Raw genomic sequence first — 18,909 nt, 5'->3', positions numbered from 1 at the left:
AGAGATGTGGATTTATACATCTAAAGGAACTAAATCGGTTTCCATTGGTGTTTTTAAGGAATAAGTTGCAATCCATGGTGGGGGTTGGTCAATAAATAGTACAAGGTATTAAAGAACACTTGGTAAGGCTATCAGAAGTCATTTGCTCAAGTGAAAAGCAAAGTGTTTTGTGATACAAACAGATGGATTCAACAATCTCCAATCTGTTACAAAACAGTCCCTGAGTTTGTCAATATCAGCATTCCTGAATTAGGGTTACAGGGGAAAAGGGGATGGGGTGAAACAGAGAGGATCGTGCTCAAACACATTATTTTACTATTTGGGAGCTCCTTCTAGACTTGTGCACACATACATTTCAGCTGCGACAAATCAAATGCCTGTTAATCCTATAAGAATCCACAGGTCAATCCTGGATGGATTGATTCGTTCGGGCGTCGATTAGCACGAACTTGATTCCTTCTTTGTTTTAGAATTGGGCCACTCTTTATATTTACCCCTTTTCCATTAGAGACCATCTCCTGTCAGCCTCTGTGAGAATCCGTGCTTTCTGCTTTGAACTTTAGTTCTATAATGACTTTTAAATCATCGTTTTTATAAAATAAGACTAAATGGGACCTTCAGCTAACCTGTAAAGCAATTCAACATGATGGCTGTTCCCTTCTCTCAAAACACAGAATTGGTAAATAGAGAGCATAATTAAACAATAGTTAATAGGATAAATTAATAAGGGAATTACAAGTTTTAGACTAGAGGTAGGCAACTTTCAACATTTTAGATATTGTGGACTATATGTCCCATGATGCTTTATCAATCTGATAAATCATGTAATAACGTACGTAGTGTTTATTATCTGTATTATACCGGGTTATATCTCTGATAAATCATGTAATAACGTACGTAGTGTTTATTATCTGTATTATACCGGGTTATATCTCTGATAAATCATGTAATAACGTACGTAGTGTTTATTATCTGTATTATACCGGGTTATATCTCTGATAAATCATGTAATAACGTACGTAGTGTTTATTATCTGTATTATACCGGGTTATATCTCTGATAAGTCATGTAATAACGTACGTAGTGTTTATTATCTGTATTATACCGGGTTATATCTCTGATAAATCATGTAATAACGTACGTAGTGTTTATTATCTGTATTATACCGGGATATATCTCTGATAAATCATGTAATAACGTACGTAGTGTATATTATCTGTATTATACCGGGATATATCTCTGATAAATTATGTAATAACATACGTAGTGTATATTATCTGTATTATACCGGGTTATATCTCTGATAAATCATGTAATAACGTACGTAGTGTTTATTATCTGTATTATACCGGGTTATATCTCTGATAAATCATATAATAACGTACGTAGTGTTTATTATCTGTATTATACCGGGATATATCTCTGATAAGTCATGTAATAACGTACGTAGTGTTTATTATCTGTATTATACCGGGATATATCTCTGATAAATCATATAATAACGTACGTAGTGTTTATTATCTGTATTATACCGGGTTATATCTCTGATAAATCATATAATAACGTGCGTAGTGTTTATTATCTGTATTATACTGGGTTATATCTCTGATAAATCATATAATAACGTACGTAGTGTTTATTATCTGTATTATACCGGGTTATATCTCTGATAAATCATATAATAACGTACGTAGTGTTTATAATCTGTATTATACCGGGTTATATCTCTGATAAATCATATAATAACGTACGTAGTGTTTATAATCTGTATTATACCGGGTTATATCTCTGATAAGTCATGTAATAACGTACGTAGTGTTTATTATCTGTATCATACCGGGATATATCTCTGATAAGTCATGTAATAACGTACGTAGTGTTTATTATCTGTATTATACCGGGTTATATCTCTGATAAATCATGTAATAACGTACGTAGTGTTTATTATCTGTATTATACCGGGATATATCTCTGATAAATCATATAATAACGTACGTAGTGTTTATTATCTGTATTATACCGGGTTATATCTCTGATAAATCATATAATAACGTACATAGTGTTTATTATCTGTATTATACCGGGATATATCTCTGATAAATCATGTAATAACGTACGTAGTGTTTATTATCTGGGATATATATCTGATATTATCTGTATTATACTGGGATAGTTTTTTATGCCGGGTCAGAAATCAAACAAGTTAAAGGCGGCCAGACTACTTTAATATTGTGACAGTTGTCAAATTGATGTGAAAGGGAACGATGTGTTCTATTAACACCAGGTAGTCATCGAAGATAATTAGGTTAATTTTGCCGTGTGTCTTTGAATGCAGAGTTATATTAAAATCACTGGCTTCCTGCACGATTGTATGACGTTTATAAATATCTCTGATAAAAGCAACAGCACAGGCCATTATTTGCAGAACTTGTGAGTTTAAAGAAACAGTAACAGTTAAAAGGTGTGACACTGTCACTGAAATGAAACTGATGATTGCAATAGCCCCGATGGGAAGTTCAGACTGGATCCATCTGACTGAGAGCTAGTCCTGCCTGACGGACCTGATTTGTAAGCCGTGGGCAGTAAATGTGGCACGCCTGTTTCCTGGGTGCTTCTTAACACAGTGTTTGGCCTAATCTCATTGCAGAATTACAATCACTAGTACAAAGATTGTTCCCATATTGCTATAACAGCCTCCACTCCTCCGGGAAGGATTCACACTATATGGAGGAACATTGAGGGAATAGCAGGGGCAGGCGACCTTCGGCACTCCACATTTTGTGAACTACATCTCCCATGATGCATTGCCAGCATTATCTACACCATCTGGAATGCCGAAGGATCCCCTCTCCTGGAATACAGTTCTGGTTGGACACTTATTGTGAATAGGCCTGGCCCCAGCTGACGTTACAATTCATTCTAGAAATCTTGGCACCCTGAAACAGCAAAGAACTTGCCACAGTTTGATCTATCAATTCATTGTACGGAGCTGTGTTAGTGTCTCTCCATTCCAATTGGCACTGTGCCGCCAGACACCCACCAAACCCAGAGTCTCTTTCTCCATGCTTTAGATCTAATAACGGATGCTGGGTTGATGTTCCAAAAGGAGTAAAATCAGGACCTACAAGTCAGCCCAGGGTAGCCAAAATGCCTTCATCTGTTGTAGTACTGCAATTCCCATGATGCTTTGCCAGCTGCAGATGAGCTGCTCAAAACCTGTTCATTTCTCAGTCCAGAGAAGGCGAGCTCGAGATAAACCTGCATAGTTTGGAGATTAAATCAACAATGTCAGACCTCTTCTGATTGGCTAAAAGTCTAGCTCCAACCCTCCTCATGGAAGGTGTATTTACCTGCAGAGAATCTTGTACAGTGAATCACAATGTAACAAGCCGGACGCAGATCTGCTCCAATACAGGTCAGGTATTCCACCTCCGCGTCTTATACCAGGAATATTCAAATCTCTACAGTGTGTGCTGCAATCTTTATCACCAGTTCTCCTTAATGGGTTGGAGGTAGTAGATACATGGTATAGCCTTCCAGTGGGAGTAGTAACCGTGACATAGAAAGGGTAGTAGATACCTGGAATAGCCTTCCAGTGGGAGCAGTAACAGTGATAGAGAAAGGGTAGTAGATACATGGAATAGCCTTCCAGTGGGAGCAGTAACAGTGATATAGAAAGGGTAGTAGATACCTGGAATAGCCCTCCAGTGGGAGCAGTAACAGTGATATAGAAAGGGTAGTAGATACCTGGAATAGCCTTCCAGTGGGAGCAGTAACAGTGATATAGAAAGGGTAGTAGATACCTGGAATAGCCTTCCAGTGGGAGCAGTAACAGTGTTATAGAAAGGGTAGTAGATACTTGGAATAGCCTTCCAGTGGAAGCAGTAACAGTGTTATAGAAAGGGTAGTAGATACCTGGAATAGCCTTCCAGAGGGAGCATTAAATCGGTTGGCACATTGTTTGGCATACACACCCACAAAGGGTTTATTCACTAAACACTGAATTGTCGTGAGTAAAAACTGAGAGACTGAAAAACTGAGAGTTTGAGACTTTTTTTTAAATCAAAGATTGTTGCTTAAGTTTCACAACTGGTTTGGGTTATGTTTGGGGAAGAACTGGTTTGCAGCTTCTCGGAATAAGGAACCAGATATTGGAATATATTGAGCACAAGATCCTTAAAACACAGAATTTAATGATTGTTAGTGGCCAAAGAGAAAGTGACTGTGAGTTTTATTGCTGTGGAGCTCTGTGATACCCTCATACACACTGCACATTACTGTGAGTTTTATAGCTGTGGGGTTCTGTGATACACTCATACACAGTACATTAATGTGAGTTTTATTACTGTGGAGCTCTGTGATACCCTCATACACACTGCACATTACTGTGAGTTTTATAGCTATGGAGCTCTGGCATACAGTCATATAGTGCACATTACTGTGGGATTTATAGCTGTGGAGCTCTGTGATACACCCATACACACTGCACATTACTGTGAGTTGTATAGCTGTGGAGCTCTGTGATACACTCATACACACTGCACATTACTGTGTTTTATTACTGTGGAGCTCTGTGATACCCTCATACACACTGCACATTACTGTGAGTTTTATTACTGTGGAGCTCTGTGATACACTCATACACTGCACATTACTGTGAGTTTTATAGCTGTGGAGCTCTGTGATACCCTCATACACACTGCACATTACTGTGAGTTTTATAGCTGTGGAGCTCTGTGATACTCATACACACTGCACATTACTGTGAGTTGTATTGCTGGGGAGCTCTGTGATACCCTCATACACACTGCACATTACTGTGAGTTTTATTGCTGTGGAGCTCTGTGATACCCTCATACACACTGCACATTACTGTGAGTTTTATTGCTGTGGAGCTCTGTGATACCCTCATACACACTGCACATTACTGTGAGTTTTATAGCTGTGGAGCTCTGTGATACTCATACACACTGCACATTACTGTGAGTTGTATTGCTGGGGAGCTCTGTGATACCCTCATACACACTGCACATTACTGTGAGTTTTATTGCTGTGGAGCTCTGTGATACCCTCATACACACTGCACATTACTGTGAGTTTTATTGCTGTGGAGCTCTGTGATACCCTCATACACACTGCACATTACTGTGAGTTTTATTACTGTGGAGCTCTGTGATACCCTCATACACACTGCACATTACTGAGAGTTTTATTGCTGTGGAGCTCTGTGATACCCTCATACACACTGCACATTACTGTGAGTTTTATTACTGTGGAGCTCTGTGATACCCTCATACACACTGCACATTACTGTGAGTTTTATTGCTGTGGAGCTCTGTGATACCCTCATACACACTGCACATTACTGTGAGTTTTATTGCTGTGGAGCTCTGTGATACCCTCATACACACTGCACATTACTGTGAGTTTTATTGCTGTGGAGCTCTGTGATACCCTCATACACACTGCACATTTTGACGGTCAGAAAGACATTTGACTTGATTTTGGATCCTGTTTATTATAATTATTTTATTATCAGGAATCTGAAGATCCAATTATTCTGGTTGACATGGAGTACAGCTGGAAATGAGTTCAGTAATATAGAGCTTGAAAAACATGCTTTCTGGAGGAGAGTGATTCTCCCAGTAATGTGTCTGTCTGTGTGTATAACAGAGCCCCACAGCAATAATACTCCCAGTAATGTGACTGAGTGTATAACAGAGCTCCACAGCAATAATACTCCCAGTAATGTGTCTGTGTGTATAACAGAGCTCCACAGCAATAATACTCCCAGTAATGTGTCTGAGTGTATAACAGAGCCCCACAGCAATAATACTCCCAGTAATGTGTCTCAGTGTATAACAGAGCTCCACAGCAATAATACTCCCAGTAATGTGTCTCAGTGTATAACAGAGCTCCACAGCAATAATACTCCCAGTAATGTGTCTGAGTGTATAACAGAGCTCCACAGCAATAATACTCCCAGTAATGTGTCTGAGTGTATAACAGAGCTCCAAAGTAATAATACTCCCAGTAATGTGTCTGAGTGTATAACAGAGCTCCACAGCAATAATACTCCCAGTAATGTGTCTGAGTGTATAACAGAGCTCCACAGCAATAATACTCCCAGTAATGTGACTGAGTGTATAACAGAGCCCCACAGCAATAATACTCCCAGTAATGTGTCTGAATGTATAACAGAGCTCCAAAGTAATAATACTCCCAGTAATGTGTCTGAGTGTATAACAGAGCTCCACAGTAATAATACTCCCAGTAATGTGTCTGTGTGTATAACAGAGCTCCACAGCAATAATACTCCCAGTAATGTGTCTCAGTGTATAACAGAGCTCCACAGCAATAATACTCCCAGTAATGTGTCTGAGTGTATAACAGAGCTCCACAGCAATAATACTCCCAGTAATGTGTCTGAGTGTATAACAGAGCTCCACAGCAATAATACTCCCAGTAATGTGTCTGAGTGTATAACAGAGCCCCACAGCAATAATACTCCCAGTAATGTGTCTCAGTGTATAACAGAGCTCCACAGCAATAATACTCCCAGTAATGTGTCTGAGTGTATAACAGAGCCCCACAGCAATAATACTCCCAGTAATGTGTCTCAGTGTATAACAGAGCTCCACAGCAATAATACTCCCAGTAATGTGTCTGAGTGTATAACAGAGCTCCACAGCAATAATACTCCCAGTAATGTGTCTGTGTGTATAACAGAGCTCCACAGCAATAATACTCCCAGTAATGTGTCTGAGTGTATAACAGAGCTCCACAGCAATAATACTCCCAGTAATGTGTCTGAGTGTATAACAGAGCTCCACAGCAATAATACTCCCAGTAATGTGTCTGAGTGTATAACAGAGCCCCACAGCAATAATACTCCCAGTAATGTGTCTGAGTGTATAACAGAGCTTCACAGCAATAATACTCCCAGTAATGTGTCTGAGTGTATAACAGAGCTCCACAGCAATAATACTCCCAGTAATGTGTCTGTGTGTATAACAGAGCCCCACAGTAATAATACTCCCAGTAATGTGTCTGAGTGTATAACAGAGCTCCAAAGTAATAATACTCCCAGTAATGTGTCTGAGTGTATAACAGAGCTCCACAGTAATAATACTCCCAGTAATGTGTCTGTGTGTATAACAGAGCTCCACAGCAATAATACTCCCAGTAATGTGTCTCAGTGTATAACAGAGCTCCACAGCAATAATACTCCCAGTAATGTGTCTGAGTGTATAACAGAGCTCCACAGCAATAATACTCCCAGTAATGTGTCTGAGTGTATAACAGAGCTCCACAGCAATAATACTCCCAGTAATGTGTCTGAGTGTATAACAGAGCCCCACAGCAATAATACTCCCAGTAATGTGTCTCAGTGTATAACAGAGCTCCACAGCAATAATACTCCCAGTAATGTGTCTGTGTGTATAACAGAGCTCCACAGCAATAATACTCCCAGTAATGTGTCTGAGTGTATAACAGAGCTCCACAGCAATAATACTCCCAGTAATGTGTCTGAGTGTATAACAGAGCTCCACAGCAATAATACTCCCAGTAATGTGTCTGAGTGTATAACAGAGCCCCACAGCAATAATACTCCCAGTAATGTGTCTGAGTGTATAACAGAGCTTCACAGCAATAATACTCCCAGTAATGTGTCTGAGTGTATAACAGAGCTCCACAGCAATAATACTCCCAGTAATGTGTCTGTGTGTATAACAGAGCCCCACAGTAATAATACTCCCAGTAATGTGTCTGAGTGTATAACAGAGCTCCAAAGTAATAATACTCCCAGTAATGTGTCTGAGTGTATAACAGAGCTCCACAGTAATAATACTCCCAGTAATGTGTCTGTGTGTATAACAGAGCTCCACAGCAATAATACTCCCAGTAATGTGTCTCAGTGTATAACAGAGCTCCACAGCAATAATACTCCCAGTAATGTGTCTGAGTGTATAACAGAGCTCCACAGCAATAATACTCCCAGTAATGTGTCTGTGTGTATAACAGAGCTCCACAGCAATAATACTCCCAGTAATGTGTCTGAGTGTATAACAGAGCCCCACAGCAATAATACTCCCAGTAATGTGTCTCAGTGTATAACAGAGCTCCACAGCAATAATACTCCCAGTAATGTGTCTGAGTGTATAACAGAGCTCCACAGCAATAATACTCCCAGTAATGTGTCTGTGTGTATAACAGAGCTCCACAGCAATAATACTCCCAGTAATGTGTCTGTGTGTATAACAGAGCTCCACAGCAATAATACTCCCAGTAATGTGTCTGAGTGTATAACAGAGCTCCACAGCAATAATACTCCCAGTAATGTGTCTGAGTGTATAACAGAGCTCCACAGCAATAATACTCCCAGTAATGTGTCTGTGTGTATAACAGAGCTCCACAGCAATAATACTCCCAGTAATGTGTCTGAGTGTATAACAGAGCTCCACAGCAATAATACTCCCAGTAATGTGTCTGAGTGTATAACAGAGCTCCACAGCAATAATACTCCCAGTAATGTGTCTGAGTGTATAACAGAGCCCCACAGCAATAATACTCCCAGTAATGTGTCTGAGTGTATAACAGAGCTCCACAGCAATAATACTCCCAGTAATGTGTCTGAGTGTATAACAGAGCTCCACAGCAATAATACTCCCAGTAATGTGTCTGTGTGTATAACAGAGCCCCACAGTAATAATACTCCCAGTAATGTGTCTGAGTGTATAACAGAGCTCCAAAGTAATAATACTCCCAGTAATGTGTCTGAGTGTATAACAGAGCTCCACAGTAATAATACTCCCAGTAATGTGTCTGTGTGTATAACAGAGCTCCACAGCAATAATACTCCCAGTAATGTGTCTGTGTGTATAACAGAGCTCCACCGCAATAATACTCCCAGTAATGTGTCTGAGTGTATAACAGAGCCCCACAGCAATAATACTCCCAGTAATGTGTCTCAGTGTATAACAGAGCTCCACAGCAATAATACTCCCAGTAATGTGTCTGAGTGTATAACAGAGCTCCACAGTAATAATACTCCCAGTAATGTGTGAGTGTATAACAGAGCCCCACAGCAATAATACTCCCAGTAATGTGTCTGAGTGTATAACAGAGCTCCACAGCAATAATACTCCCAGTAATGTGTCTGAGTGTATAACAGAGCTCCACAGCAATAATACTCCCAGTAATGTGTCTGAGTGTATAACAGAGCTCCACAGTAATAATACTCCCAGTAATGTGTCTCAGTGTATAACAGAGCTCCACAGCAATAATACTCCCAGTAATGTGTCTGAGTGTATAACAGTGCTCCACAGCAATAATACTCCCAGTAATGTGTCTGAGTGTATAACAGAGCTCCACAGCAATAATACTCCCAGTAATGTGTCTGAGTGTATAACAGAGCTCCACAGCAATAATACTCCCAGTAATGTGTCTGAGTGTATAACAGAGCCCCACAGCAATAATACTCCCAGTAATGTGACTGAGTGTATAACAGAGCTCCACAGCAATAATACTCCCAGTAATGTGTCTGAGCGTATAACAGAGCTCCACAGCAATAATACTCCCAGTAATGTGTCTGAGTGTATAACAGAGCTCCACAGTAATAATACTCCCAGTAATGTGTCTCAGTGTATAACAGAGCTCCACAGCAATAATACTCCCAGTAATGGGTCTGAGTGTATAACAGAGCCCCACAGCAATAATACTCCCAGTAATGTGTCTGAGTGTATAACAGAGCTCCACAGCAATAATACTCCCAGTAATGTGTCTGAGTGTATAACAGAGCTCCACAGCAATAACACTCCCAGTAATGTGTCTCAGTGTATAACAGAGCTCCACAGCAATAATACTCCCAGTAATGGGTCTGAGTGTATAACAGAGCCCCACAGCAATAATACTCCCAGTAATGTGTCTGAGTGTATAACAGAGCTCCACAGCAATAATACTCCCAGTAATGTGTCTGAGTGTATAACAGAGCTCCACAGTAATAATACTCCCAGTAATGTGTCTCAGTGTATAACAGAGCTCCACAGCAATAATACTCCCAGTAATGTGTCTGAGTGTATAACAGAGCCCCACAGCAATAATACTCCCAGTAATGTGTCTGAGTGTATAACAGAGCTCCACAGCAATAATACTCCCAGTAATGTGTCTGAGTGTATAACAGAGCTCCACAGTAATAATACTCCCAGTAATGTGTCTCAGTGTATAACAGAGCTCCACAGCAATAATACTCCCAGTAATGGGTCTGAGTGTATAACAGAGCCCCACAGCAATAATACTCCCAGTAATGTGTCTGAGTGTATAACAGAGCTCCACAGCAATAATACTCCCAGTAATGTGTCTGAGTGTATAACAGAGCCCCACAGCAATAATACTCCCAGTAATGTGTCTGAGTGTATCACAGAGCTCCACAGTAATAATACTCCCAGTAATGTGTCTTTAAACGGCTATAAATGTGTTTAGAAATCAGTCTGTGTAAATACGATACATTGTTCTCGTTGTAAGTTACATTTTAGTTCTATAAATTGTTATAAGTAAACTAGAATATCGCGCCCCTTGCCATACCTCCACTCACACCCCTAAATTCAGAGTGTTCCCCTTTGTCCATGTGAAATGTTGGGAGGTCTGATATGACTTTGGCTATTTTAGTCTTGTTTCTGAAATTGAGATTTATTTCTGTAATGGATTTTCTAAAACGTTCTCTTTCATTTTAGCATTATGGATCATCCTCTGGACCCACACAAAGACTCTGGCTTCCAGGAAGACAGATGCGGCCTGACGTTGCCCAACGATAAAACGCAAGGTCCTGCTTTCTTAGGGGCATCATGTCCGGTCTGTGTGGATGAGCCTATAGATAAAGAGAGTGATGACCTTTCACTTGCTGGTCAACTGACTTTTGATCCTTTACGGGTTCCACTGGAGGATGGCAAGATACAACTTCCAAGTGGTCTAATAACGGAACGGAACAAGGATCCTTCATATGACCCATATGTCGTGGACATAACTGGAGGAGGTGTCCACCCTGATCTTTCCCTGTTGTCCAAGGCCACAGATCAGAAAGGTGGGTCTTCACCGATATCTTCACCGATATCTTCACCGGAGCCACTGAAAGCTGTGTTATTGGCCGGGAACGTTGGCAATGCTGAGGATGGCTCCTTGATACCACTGCTGGCACGGAGTGAGTCAAGGCAGGAGTGCCCGATCTGCACAGAGTTTTATGACGCCCGTGAACACAAGCGAGCAGAGCTTCACTGCAACCATTTCATCTGTGACAGTTGCGTCTCCAGCATAATGACCCTGACTGGCCATGGGAATGTTGGACGGATTTCGTGTCCCATTTGCCGGCAGCAGACCCCAATGCTGAAGTTTGAGGTTCGTAGGATGCAGGAACAAATGATGGAAAATATTGCTCGATGCAATGAGCCCGTTCGTGTTGAACTCGATGTACCGACTCGGACGCCCGGACTGTGCGGCGCTTTGGAATATCGATTCCAGACTCGCTTCCGCAACAATCCACGGTTTATTTTCCCTCCCTGTTTTAGATATTCACGAGGATTTATCGCATTTACATTCAGATTAAAACGACGCTCTTCATGCGCATACCGGACACTATTGTTTGTGCTATTAATTGCAGAATTTGCCAGTTTTTTTATAATCTTCCTACCTATTATAATTTTAGCTTTATTAATTATATTTCTTAAGTAGATAGGAAAGTAGATTTTCTGATTTAATATTGATAATAGTTACTCCCTTTTGGAATTCCAATAGATAATCACATTCCATAGAAACGCGGGGTACAGCCTCACCAGTGGCTTGAGGGTCATTTTACTGAAAAACATTTTAAGGGCTTTATTTGCTAAACAGTGAGTTAATGGCAGGTGCTGCTGGCATAGAACTTTTATTCAAAATGTATTTTACTATAAATTAAGTAATGCTTGGTAATTCGCGGTTTAGTGAATCAACCCCTTACCAATCTCCATGACAGAAGAACCATTAAATCTCTTTCATACCAATAGACCAGTAGTCGAGTTTTATTAATAACCAGACAGATCTGAAAACATACTTTTTTTTCTTGCAGTAATGATGTTTAATTGAAGGGAAACTAATTAAATGTCAGCCTGTATATTGAATCCTGCCCTCCTACAAACAATTTCTCTCCGTAAATGTGTTACGTCGTATTTATGGGACTATTTACTGAAATTGGGAACGTGGAATATTGGGAAGAGAACTGTGAATTTCAGGACAAAATAATCAAATTGCAAATATTACACTAAGTTTGCTATTGTGTAACCTATAATTTGCCATTTCTGTTTAAAGGCCTTAATGTTAACTTGTTTGTAGTCATTTTAAACCGTACAGCGCCGCTGAGCCTGCAGGAGCTGTATGATAATAATAATCTGCCCTAAGGATTCGGTGCCTTGTTACAGGACGGAAGGTTCCCAGATATCTCCACCATGATACGTTATCTGGAGTTTATATTGCAAAGTCACCTCCACCCGTCCCACACCCATGTTCTAAGCCGGACTTAACGCTTTCATAGTTACATAGTTACATAGTTACATAGCTGAAAAGAGACTTGCGTCCATCAAGTTCAGCCTTCCTCACATATGCCCTTTGCCGCTGATCCAAAAGAAGGCAAAAAAAAAAAAAACCCAGTTTGAAGCACAATTTTGCAACAAGCTAGGACAAAAAATTCCTTCTTGACCCCAGAATGGCAGTCAGATTTATCCTTGGATCCAGCAGTTATTACCCTACATTGAAAGATGATATCCTTGAATATTCTGTCTTTGCAAGTATGCATCTAGTAGCTGTTTGAACATCTGTATGGACTCTGATAAAACTTTCACTGCCGGAGGGGCCACATAGAACCTATAGCTTGAACTTGGCACCCCAGATGTTTTGAACTATATTTCTCATCACGCTCATCCAACGTTCACCACATCCATGTCTTGCCTATAAGGGTGTGTGGAAATGGTAGGAAAGTCAGAGCTGCGCACAGTACTCAAAGGGTGAATCCATCTATCCCCGCCCCCGCAGGGCTTCGCACCTACAGCTTTATTATATACAGCCCTTACACATCAATCAACCAAACATACTGGTCAGACAGACAGCAAGAAAACATTTATACAAACTATCATAGAACACGTTGGGGAGCAATGGGGGTGATTATATTAATGGGGAGCAGTGGGGGGGGGGGGGTGGTTATATTAATGGGGAGCAGGGGGGGATGGTTATATTAATGGGGAGCAGGGGGGGATGGTTATATTAATGGGGAGCAGGGGGGATGGTTATACTAATGGGGAGCAGGGGGGGATGGTTATATTAATGGGGAGCAGTGGGGGATGGTTATATTAATGGGGAGCAGTGGGGGATGGTTATATTAATGGGGAGCAGGGGGGATGGTTATATTAATGGGGAGCAATGGGGGTGATTATATTAATGGGGTGCAGTGGGGGGGTGGTTATATTAATGGGGAGCAGGGGGGATGGTTATATTAATGGGGAGCAGTGGGGGATGGTTATATTAATGGGGAGCAGGGGGGATGGTTATATTAATGGGGAGCAATGGGGGTGATTATATTAATGGGGTGCAGTGGGGGGGTGGTTATACTAATGGAGAGCAGGGGGATGGTTAAATTAATGGGGAGCGGGGGGGGGTGGTTATATTAATGGGGAGCAGGGGGGATGGTTATATTAATGGGGAGCAGTGGGGGATGGTTATATTAATGGGGAGCAGGCGGGGTGGTTATATTAATGGGGAGCAGGGGGGGATGGTTATATTAATGGGGAGCAGGGGGGGATGGTTATATTAATGGGGAGCAGGGGGGGGATGGTTATATTAATGGGGAGCAGTGGGGGATGGTTATATTAATGGGGAGCAGGGGGGATGGTTATATTAATGGGGAGCAATGGGGGTGATTATATTAATGGGGTGCAGTGGGGGGGTGGTTATACTAATGGAGAGCAGGGGGATGGTTAAATTAATGGGGAGCGGGGGGGGGGTGGTTATATTAATGGGGAGCAGGGGGGATGGTTATATTAATGGGGAGCAATGGGGGATGGTTATATTAATGGGGAGCAGGCGGGGTGGTTATATTAATGGGGAGCAGGGGGGGATGGTTATATTAATGGGGAGCAGGGGGGGATGGTTATATTAATGGGGAGCAGGGGGGGATGGTTATATTAATGGGGAGCAGGGGGGATGGTTATATTAATGGGGAGCGGGGGGGTGGTTATATTAATGGGGAGCAGTGGGGGATGGTTATATTAATGGGGAGCAGGCGGGGTGGTTATATTAATGGGGAGCAGGGGGGATGGTTATATTAATGGGGAGCAGCAGGGTGCGATTGTAGCAGGAGGGACTGTGTGGGAGATTCGAAAACTGACTGTAGGTTTGAATCCGGTGTTTGCAGAAGGCAAGGAGACAGGGACAGATTTTTCCTGATTAGATCCCGATTCAATCCAGATATTTAGATAGAGCTGTCTTTAACACTTTTTTTTTCATGATTTTATTTGTTTTTGAAAGATATGCGGAATAAACACTATGTGAAACCCAATATCGATGTCCGATATAAAGCTGGTGGTAATATTGATCTTCCTTCCAATAAATAGATTATCTGGTGTTTCTCTTCTCTGTTTCATATCGTCTTCGGAAAAGTCGTATCAGCGAAATGACAAACGTTTCCTAAAACACAAATCACAGAAATGACTTTAGTGTTATGAGCTAAAGTTAAACAATTACCTCCGGGTCTAATCAGAAGAGGCAGTGATAAACAAATAAATAAATAATTTTAATATCTAAACAAAATACCTCCCTTCCTGGTGTGTTACGTAAAGTAATTACACGTTTAGAAAATAGAAACAGATTATTTTATAACATTGGATCACCTTCAGCTGCCTCAGAGCGAAGTATCTACCCCCGAGAGGATATTCTGTCCCTAAAGTAATCATCACCGGCTGCCAAGGTTATTCAATAAAGTATGAACTGCTGATAATTCAAAGTGGATTCAACGTGAATTGCAGATTTAGGGCAGAAGCGTCCGAATTAAAAACAGAGCTGACGTGGGGAATTTTCCCAATTTGGTTATTTGGTCCGAGAATGTGAATTTCACTATAAATTAATTCCAGCGATTCCCACTGCAGTGAATACCCCTCTGTCCCCATTCGTAGCGGGACTAGGACCCCATTCTGGGTAGATTCACCCATTTGATCCTGTAACTGCCGTAGTGCATCCCTGGCCTGCTTTGCACGTGACCGGTCGGACACTATCGGTTTATTCACTAAAGTGAGAATTCAAAGCGGATTTCAAATTAAGGTAAAAATAGGTGAATTGGGAACATTCTCTAAGCCAGCTATGTTTCCGGATCGGCCGCTCTGCCCTTCAATCTGAATTCACTTTCAGTTCTTTAGTAAATAATTCTGAAGGTGAAAGCTTGTTGAAAGGTGGCGAAATGGCCAGTTACCTCCGTTATTTCCCTTCCTTCAGCCGTTCAGGAACCCTTACAACAAGCAGGCATTCATTCCCCCCCCCCCAGTAACTGGATGAAACACAGTCCTGGAGGTTACAACACTGATTGACTTTGTTTATTTTGTACACATGGTTTTTACAGACACAGACCCCTACATGGGGTCTCCAACACAAAAACAACAGGGGTTTCAATCCCAAGAAGCTGAAGGGGAAGGGAGGAAGGACAATGTTAAACTGGGCTGGCAGTATCTCTGTGTCCCTGCTGTGACAGGAAAAATGAGGGGGAAAAGGGGAGAGACATAGACAGCAATACATTTCACTTATATACTACAGAGCTGCTGCATATACAGGCACAATACATGAAAGGCATAGAAATACCTGGGGAAACACAGAGGGATCACATGATACAAGGGAAAAACACACAAATATGCAGTGGGCATGGTACTTGGTGGCGGCGGTCCATCACAGAGTTTGGATTGGTGGCATATTAGATTGATGGGGAGATTTGATTGGTGGGAGATTGGGTTGATAAGGAGATTATATTGATGGGGAGATTGGATTGGTAGGAGATTGGATTGACGGGGAGATTGGATTGGTAGGAGATTGGATTGACGGGGAGATTAGATTGACGGGGAGATTTGATTGGTGGCAGATTAGATTGACGGGGAGTTTGGATTGGTGGGAGATTGGGTTGATAAGGAGATTGTATTGATGGGGAGATTGGATTGGTAGGAGATTGAATTGACGGGGAGATTGGATTGGTAGGAGATTGGATTGACGGGGAGATTGGATTGGTAGGAGATTGGGTTGGTGGGAGATGAGATTGGATTGGTGGCAGATTAGATTGATGGGGAGATTTGATTGGTGGCAGATTAGATTGACGGGGAGTTTGGATTGGTGGCAGATTAGATTGATGGGGAGATTTGACTGGTGGGAGATTGTGTTGATAAGGAGATTGTATTGATGGGGAGATTGGATTGACGGGGAGATTGGATTGGTAGGAGATTGGATTGACGGGGAGATTGGATTGACGGGGAGATTACATTGACGGGGAGATTACATTGACTGAGTATGTATTGGACTTGACGAGCAATTCTGTGAATTTCCCTGTGGAACCATTTATATGCAAATCGCCTTTTCACAAGGCTTGACATTTCCATCTCACCTTGACACCACTCCACTGTACCCCATTCCATCCTTCACCTGTACCCCACTACATCCTTCACCTGTACCCCATTCCATCCTTCACCTGTACCCCACTACAACCTTCGCCTCTACCCCATTCCATTCCTTGCCTGTACCACACTACATCCTTTGGCTGTACCCCACTACATCCTTTGCCTGTTCCCCATTCCATCCTTTGCCTGTTCCCCATTCCATCCTTTCGCCTGTACCCCATTCCATCCTTTCGCCTGTACCCCATTCCATCCTTTCGCCTGTACCCTATTCCATCCTTTCACCTGTACCCCACTACATCCTTCGCCTGTACCCCTCTATATCCTTTGCCTGTTCCCTATTCCATCCTTTGCCTGTACCCCACTCCATCCTTTGCCTGTACCCCACTACATCCTTCGCCTGTACCCCACTACATCCTTCGCCTGTACCCCACTAAATCCTTCGCCTGTACCCCACTACATCCTTCCCCTGTACCCTATTCCATCCTTCACCTGTACCCCACTACAACCTTCGCCTCTACCCCATTCCATTCCTTGCCTGTACCCCATTCCATCCTTTCACCTGTACCCCATTCCATCCTTCGCCTATACCCTACTACATCCTTCCCCTGTACCCAATTCCATCCTTCGCCTGTACCCCACTACATCCTTTGCCTGGACCCCACTACACCCTTCGCCACAACCCTACTACACCCTTCGCCACAACCCTACTACATCTTTCGCCTGTACCCCACTAAATCCTTCGCCTCTACCCCATTTAATCCTTCACCTATACCCCATTCCATCCTTCGCTTGTACCCCATTCCATCCTTTGCCTGTACCCGACTACATCATTTGCCTGAACCCCACTCTATCCTTCAACCGTACCCCACTCAATCCTTCGCCTGTACCCCACTCAATCCTTCGCCTGTACCCCACTACACCCTTTGCCTGTACACCACTCTATCCTTTGCCTGTACCCCACTCCTGCTTTACCTGTACAAAGTATTCCCCTGAACCCCAATGCAGTCAGCACCCTAATCCTCCTGCAGAATATTGCTGTCCCCCAGAGGAGGCTGATCATTTCCTGAGGGCCCCTCGTGTGGCCTGGCCTCCAATATTTCTGTACTCAGCAGGTGCGGCAGCTGCTGAATGTCTAACTTACCTCAGGTAGTTGATCATTCTGCGGGACACACACTTGCTACGGCCAGATAGGGGCGCTGTATTCTGTGTTTGGGTTCCCTGTGTTATCATCTGATGTAATGTTCTGTTACTGTTTTCCTGTATTGGGGTCTGATTGGTTAACCCATTCCATTCTGGGATTTGAGGCATATCTTCACTCACCCACTTACAGGTGTGGCACTGAATGATGTCTGCCTCCTGACCGCAGGGGTAAAATAGTGTGATGCCCCCGCAGACAGGGCAGGATGGAACATCTGGGTCAATGAATGCCAAAACGTTGTATTCCCCTACGGCTGCTTCAATGTTTGAGAAGCAGGGCGCCCTGGTGTTAATGGGCAGAGACTGGATCCCATCCCTGTTTAATAGAATATTTAGTTCGCGACATATGGGGCACAAGATCCTATAATTGCTCTCCTCTCCGACTCCGAGCTTCTCCAGACAGTCTTCACAGAAGGTGTGTAAGCAGGCAGCCAATATCCGCGGCTTCTGGGGCCCCTCCGCAGTGTAGTCCTCCATGCAAACCGTGCAGCTCTCTATATCAGGAGAGACATTACTGCTCTGTGCCAATGCCATGGTCAGTGGTACCCAAATCACTTTAGTTGAAAGTTCCACGGGTGATCGATCACTACTAACCTGCGAAGCTCTGCTTAGACGAATTTAGAAAATGTTCCCGTGACCAGCCTTGGGGAAATCCAAAACCTGGCTGCCGGTTTACAGAAACTAACAAGGAAATGGTGTGTTTAAATACCAGGGGCCGAACTCACCAGATCACTTTCTCTTTAGAGCAAGAAACAAATAGCTTCCTATACAATTACTGCCCAAATTACACTGATGGTGGAGTAAAGGTGAGAACAGCCAGACTTTGACGTGTCTGAGCAAAGCATGGTACAGGCTCCACCACAAGCTCCATGCTCCATCCCAAGCTCCATGCTCAATCCCAGGCTTCCTGTTATATTCCATGCTCCCTACTTCATCCCATGCTCCCTGCTCTATCACAAGCTCCATCCCAAGCTCCATGCTCCATCCCACGCTCCCTGCTCCATCTCAAACTCCCTGCTCCATCCCAGGCTCCCTGTTATATTCCATG

At 42.6% G+C, this 18,909-nt stretch overlaps 2 protein-coding genes across 2 annotated transcripts; one reads left to right on the top strand and one right to left on the bottom strand.

The window, feature by feature from the left end:
* Nucleotides 1-3,379: 3,379 nt before the first annotated feature.
* LOC134573346 (uncharacterized) lies at nucleotides 3,380-12,072 on the top strand. Its single transcript, XM_063433044.1, has 2 exons — nucleotides 3,380-3,415; nucleotides 10,734-12,072. The coding sequence occupies exon 2, from the start codon at nucleotides 10,738-10,740 to the stop codon at nucleotides 11,722-11,724; it is 987 nt and encodes a 328-aa protein (XP_063289114.1). The 5' UTR covers nucleotides 3,380-3,415; nucleotides 10,734-10,737; the 3' UTR covers nucleotides 11,725-12,072.
* A 2,261-nt stretch (nucleotides 12,073-14,333) lies between these two features.
* On the bottom strand, nucleotides 14,334-18,518 carry LOC134572684 (tripartite motif-containing protein 2-like). Its single transcript, XM_063431791.1, has 2 exons — nucleotides 17,806-18,518; nucleotides 14,334-14,703 (listed from the first exon to the last, which is right to left on the bottom strand). The coding sequence occupies exons 1-2, from the start codon at nucleotides 18,393-18,395 to the stop codon at nucleotides 14,682-14,684; spliced, it is 612 nt and encodes a 203-aa protein (XP_063287861.1). The 5' UTR covers nucleotides 18,396-18,518; the 3' UTR covers nucleotides 14,334-14,681.
* Between the last annotated feature and the right edge of the window lie 391 nt (nucleotides 18,519-18,909).

The sequence above is a fragment of the Pelobates fuscus genome, chromosome 9 (assembly GCF_036172605.1).
Source record: "Pelobates fuscus isolate aPelFus1 chromosome 9, aPelFus1.pri, whole genome shotgun sequence".
Taxonomy (NCBI): domain Eukaryota; kingdom Metazoa; phylum Chordata; class Amphibia; order Anura; family Pelobatidae; genus Pelobates; species Pelobates fuscus.
The sequence above is the reverse complement of the archived record's forward strand: the minus strand, read 5'-3'. Positions and strand labels throughout refer to the sequence as shown.

What these genes read in the sequence shown, in the direction of transcription:
- LOC134573346 (XM_063433044.1), top strand. Translation starts at nt 10,738, where the DNA reads ATGGATCATCCTCTGGACCCACACAAAGACTCTGGCTTCCAGGAAGAC.
- LOC134572684 (XM_063431791.1), bottom strand. Translation starts at nt 18,395, where the DNA reads ATGGCATTGGCACAGAGCAGTAATGTCTCTCCTGATATAGAGAGCTGC. An exon ending in AGAATGATCAACTACCTGAG is followed by an intron (nt 14,704 to 17,805) that starts GTAAGTTAGACA and finishes TTTGTGTTTTAG; the next exon opens with GAAACGTTTGTCATTTCGCT.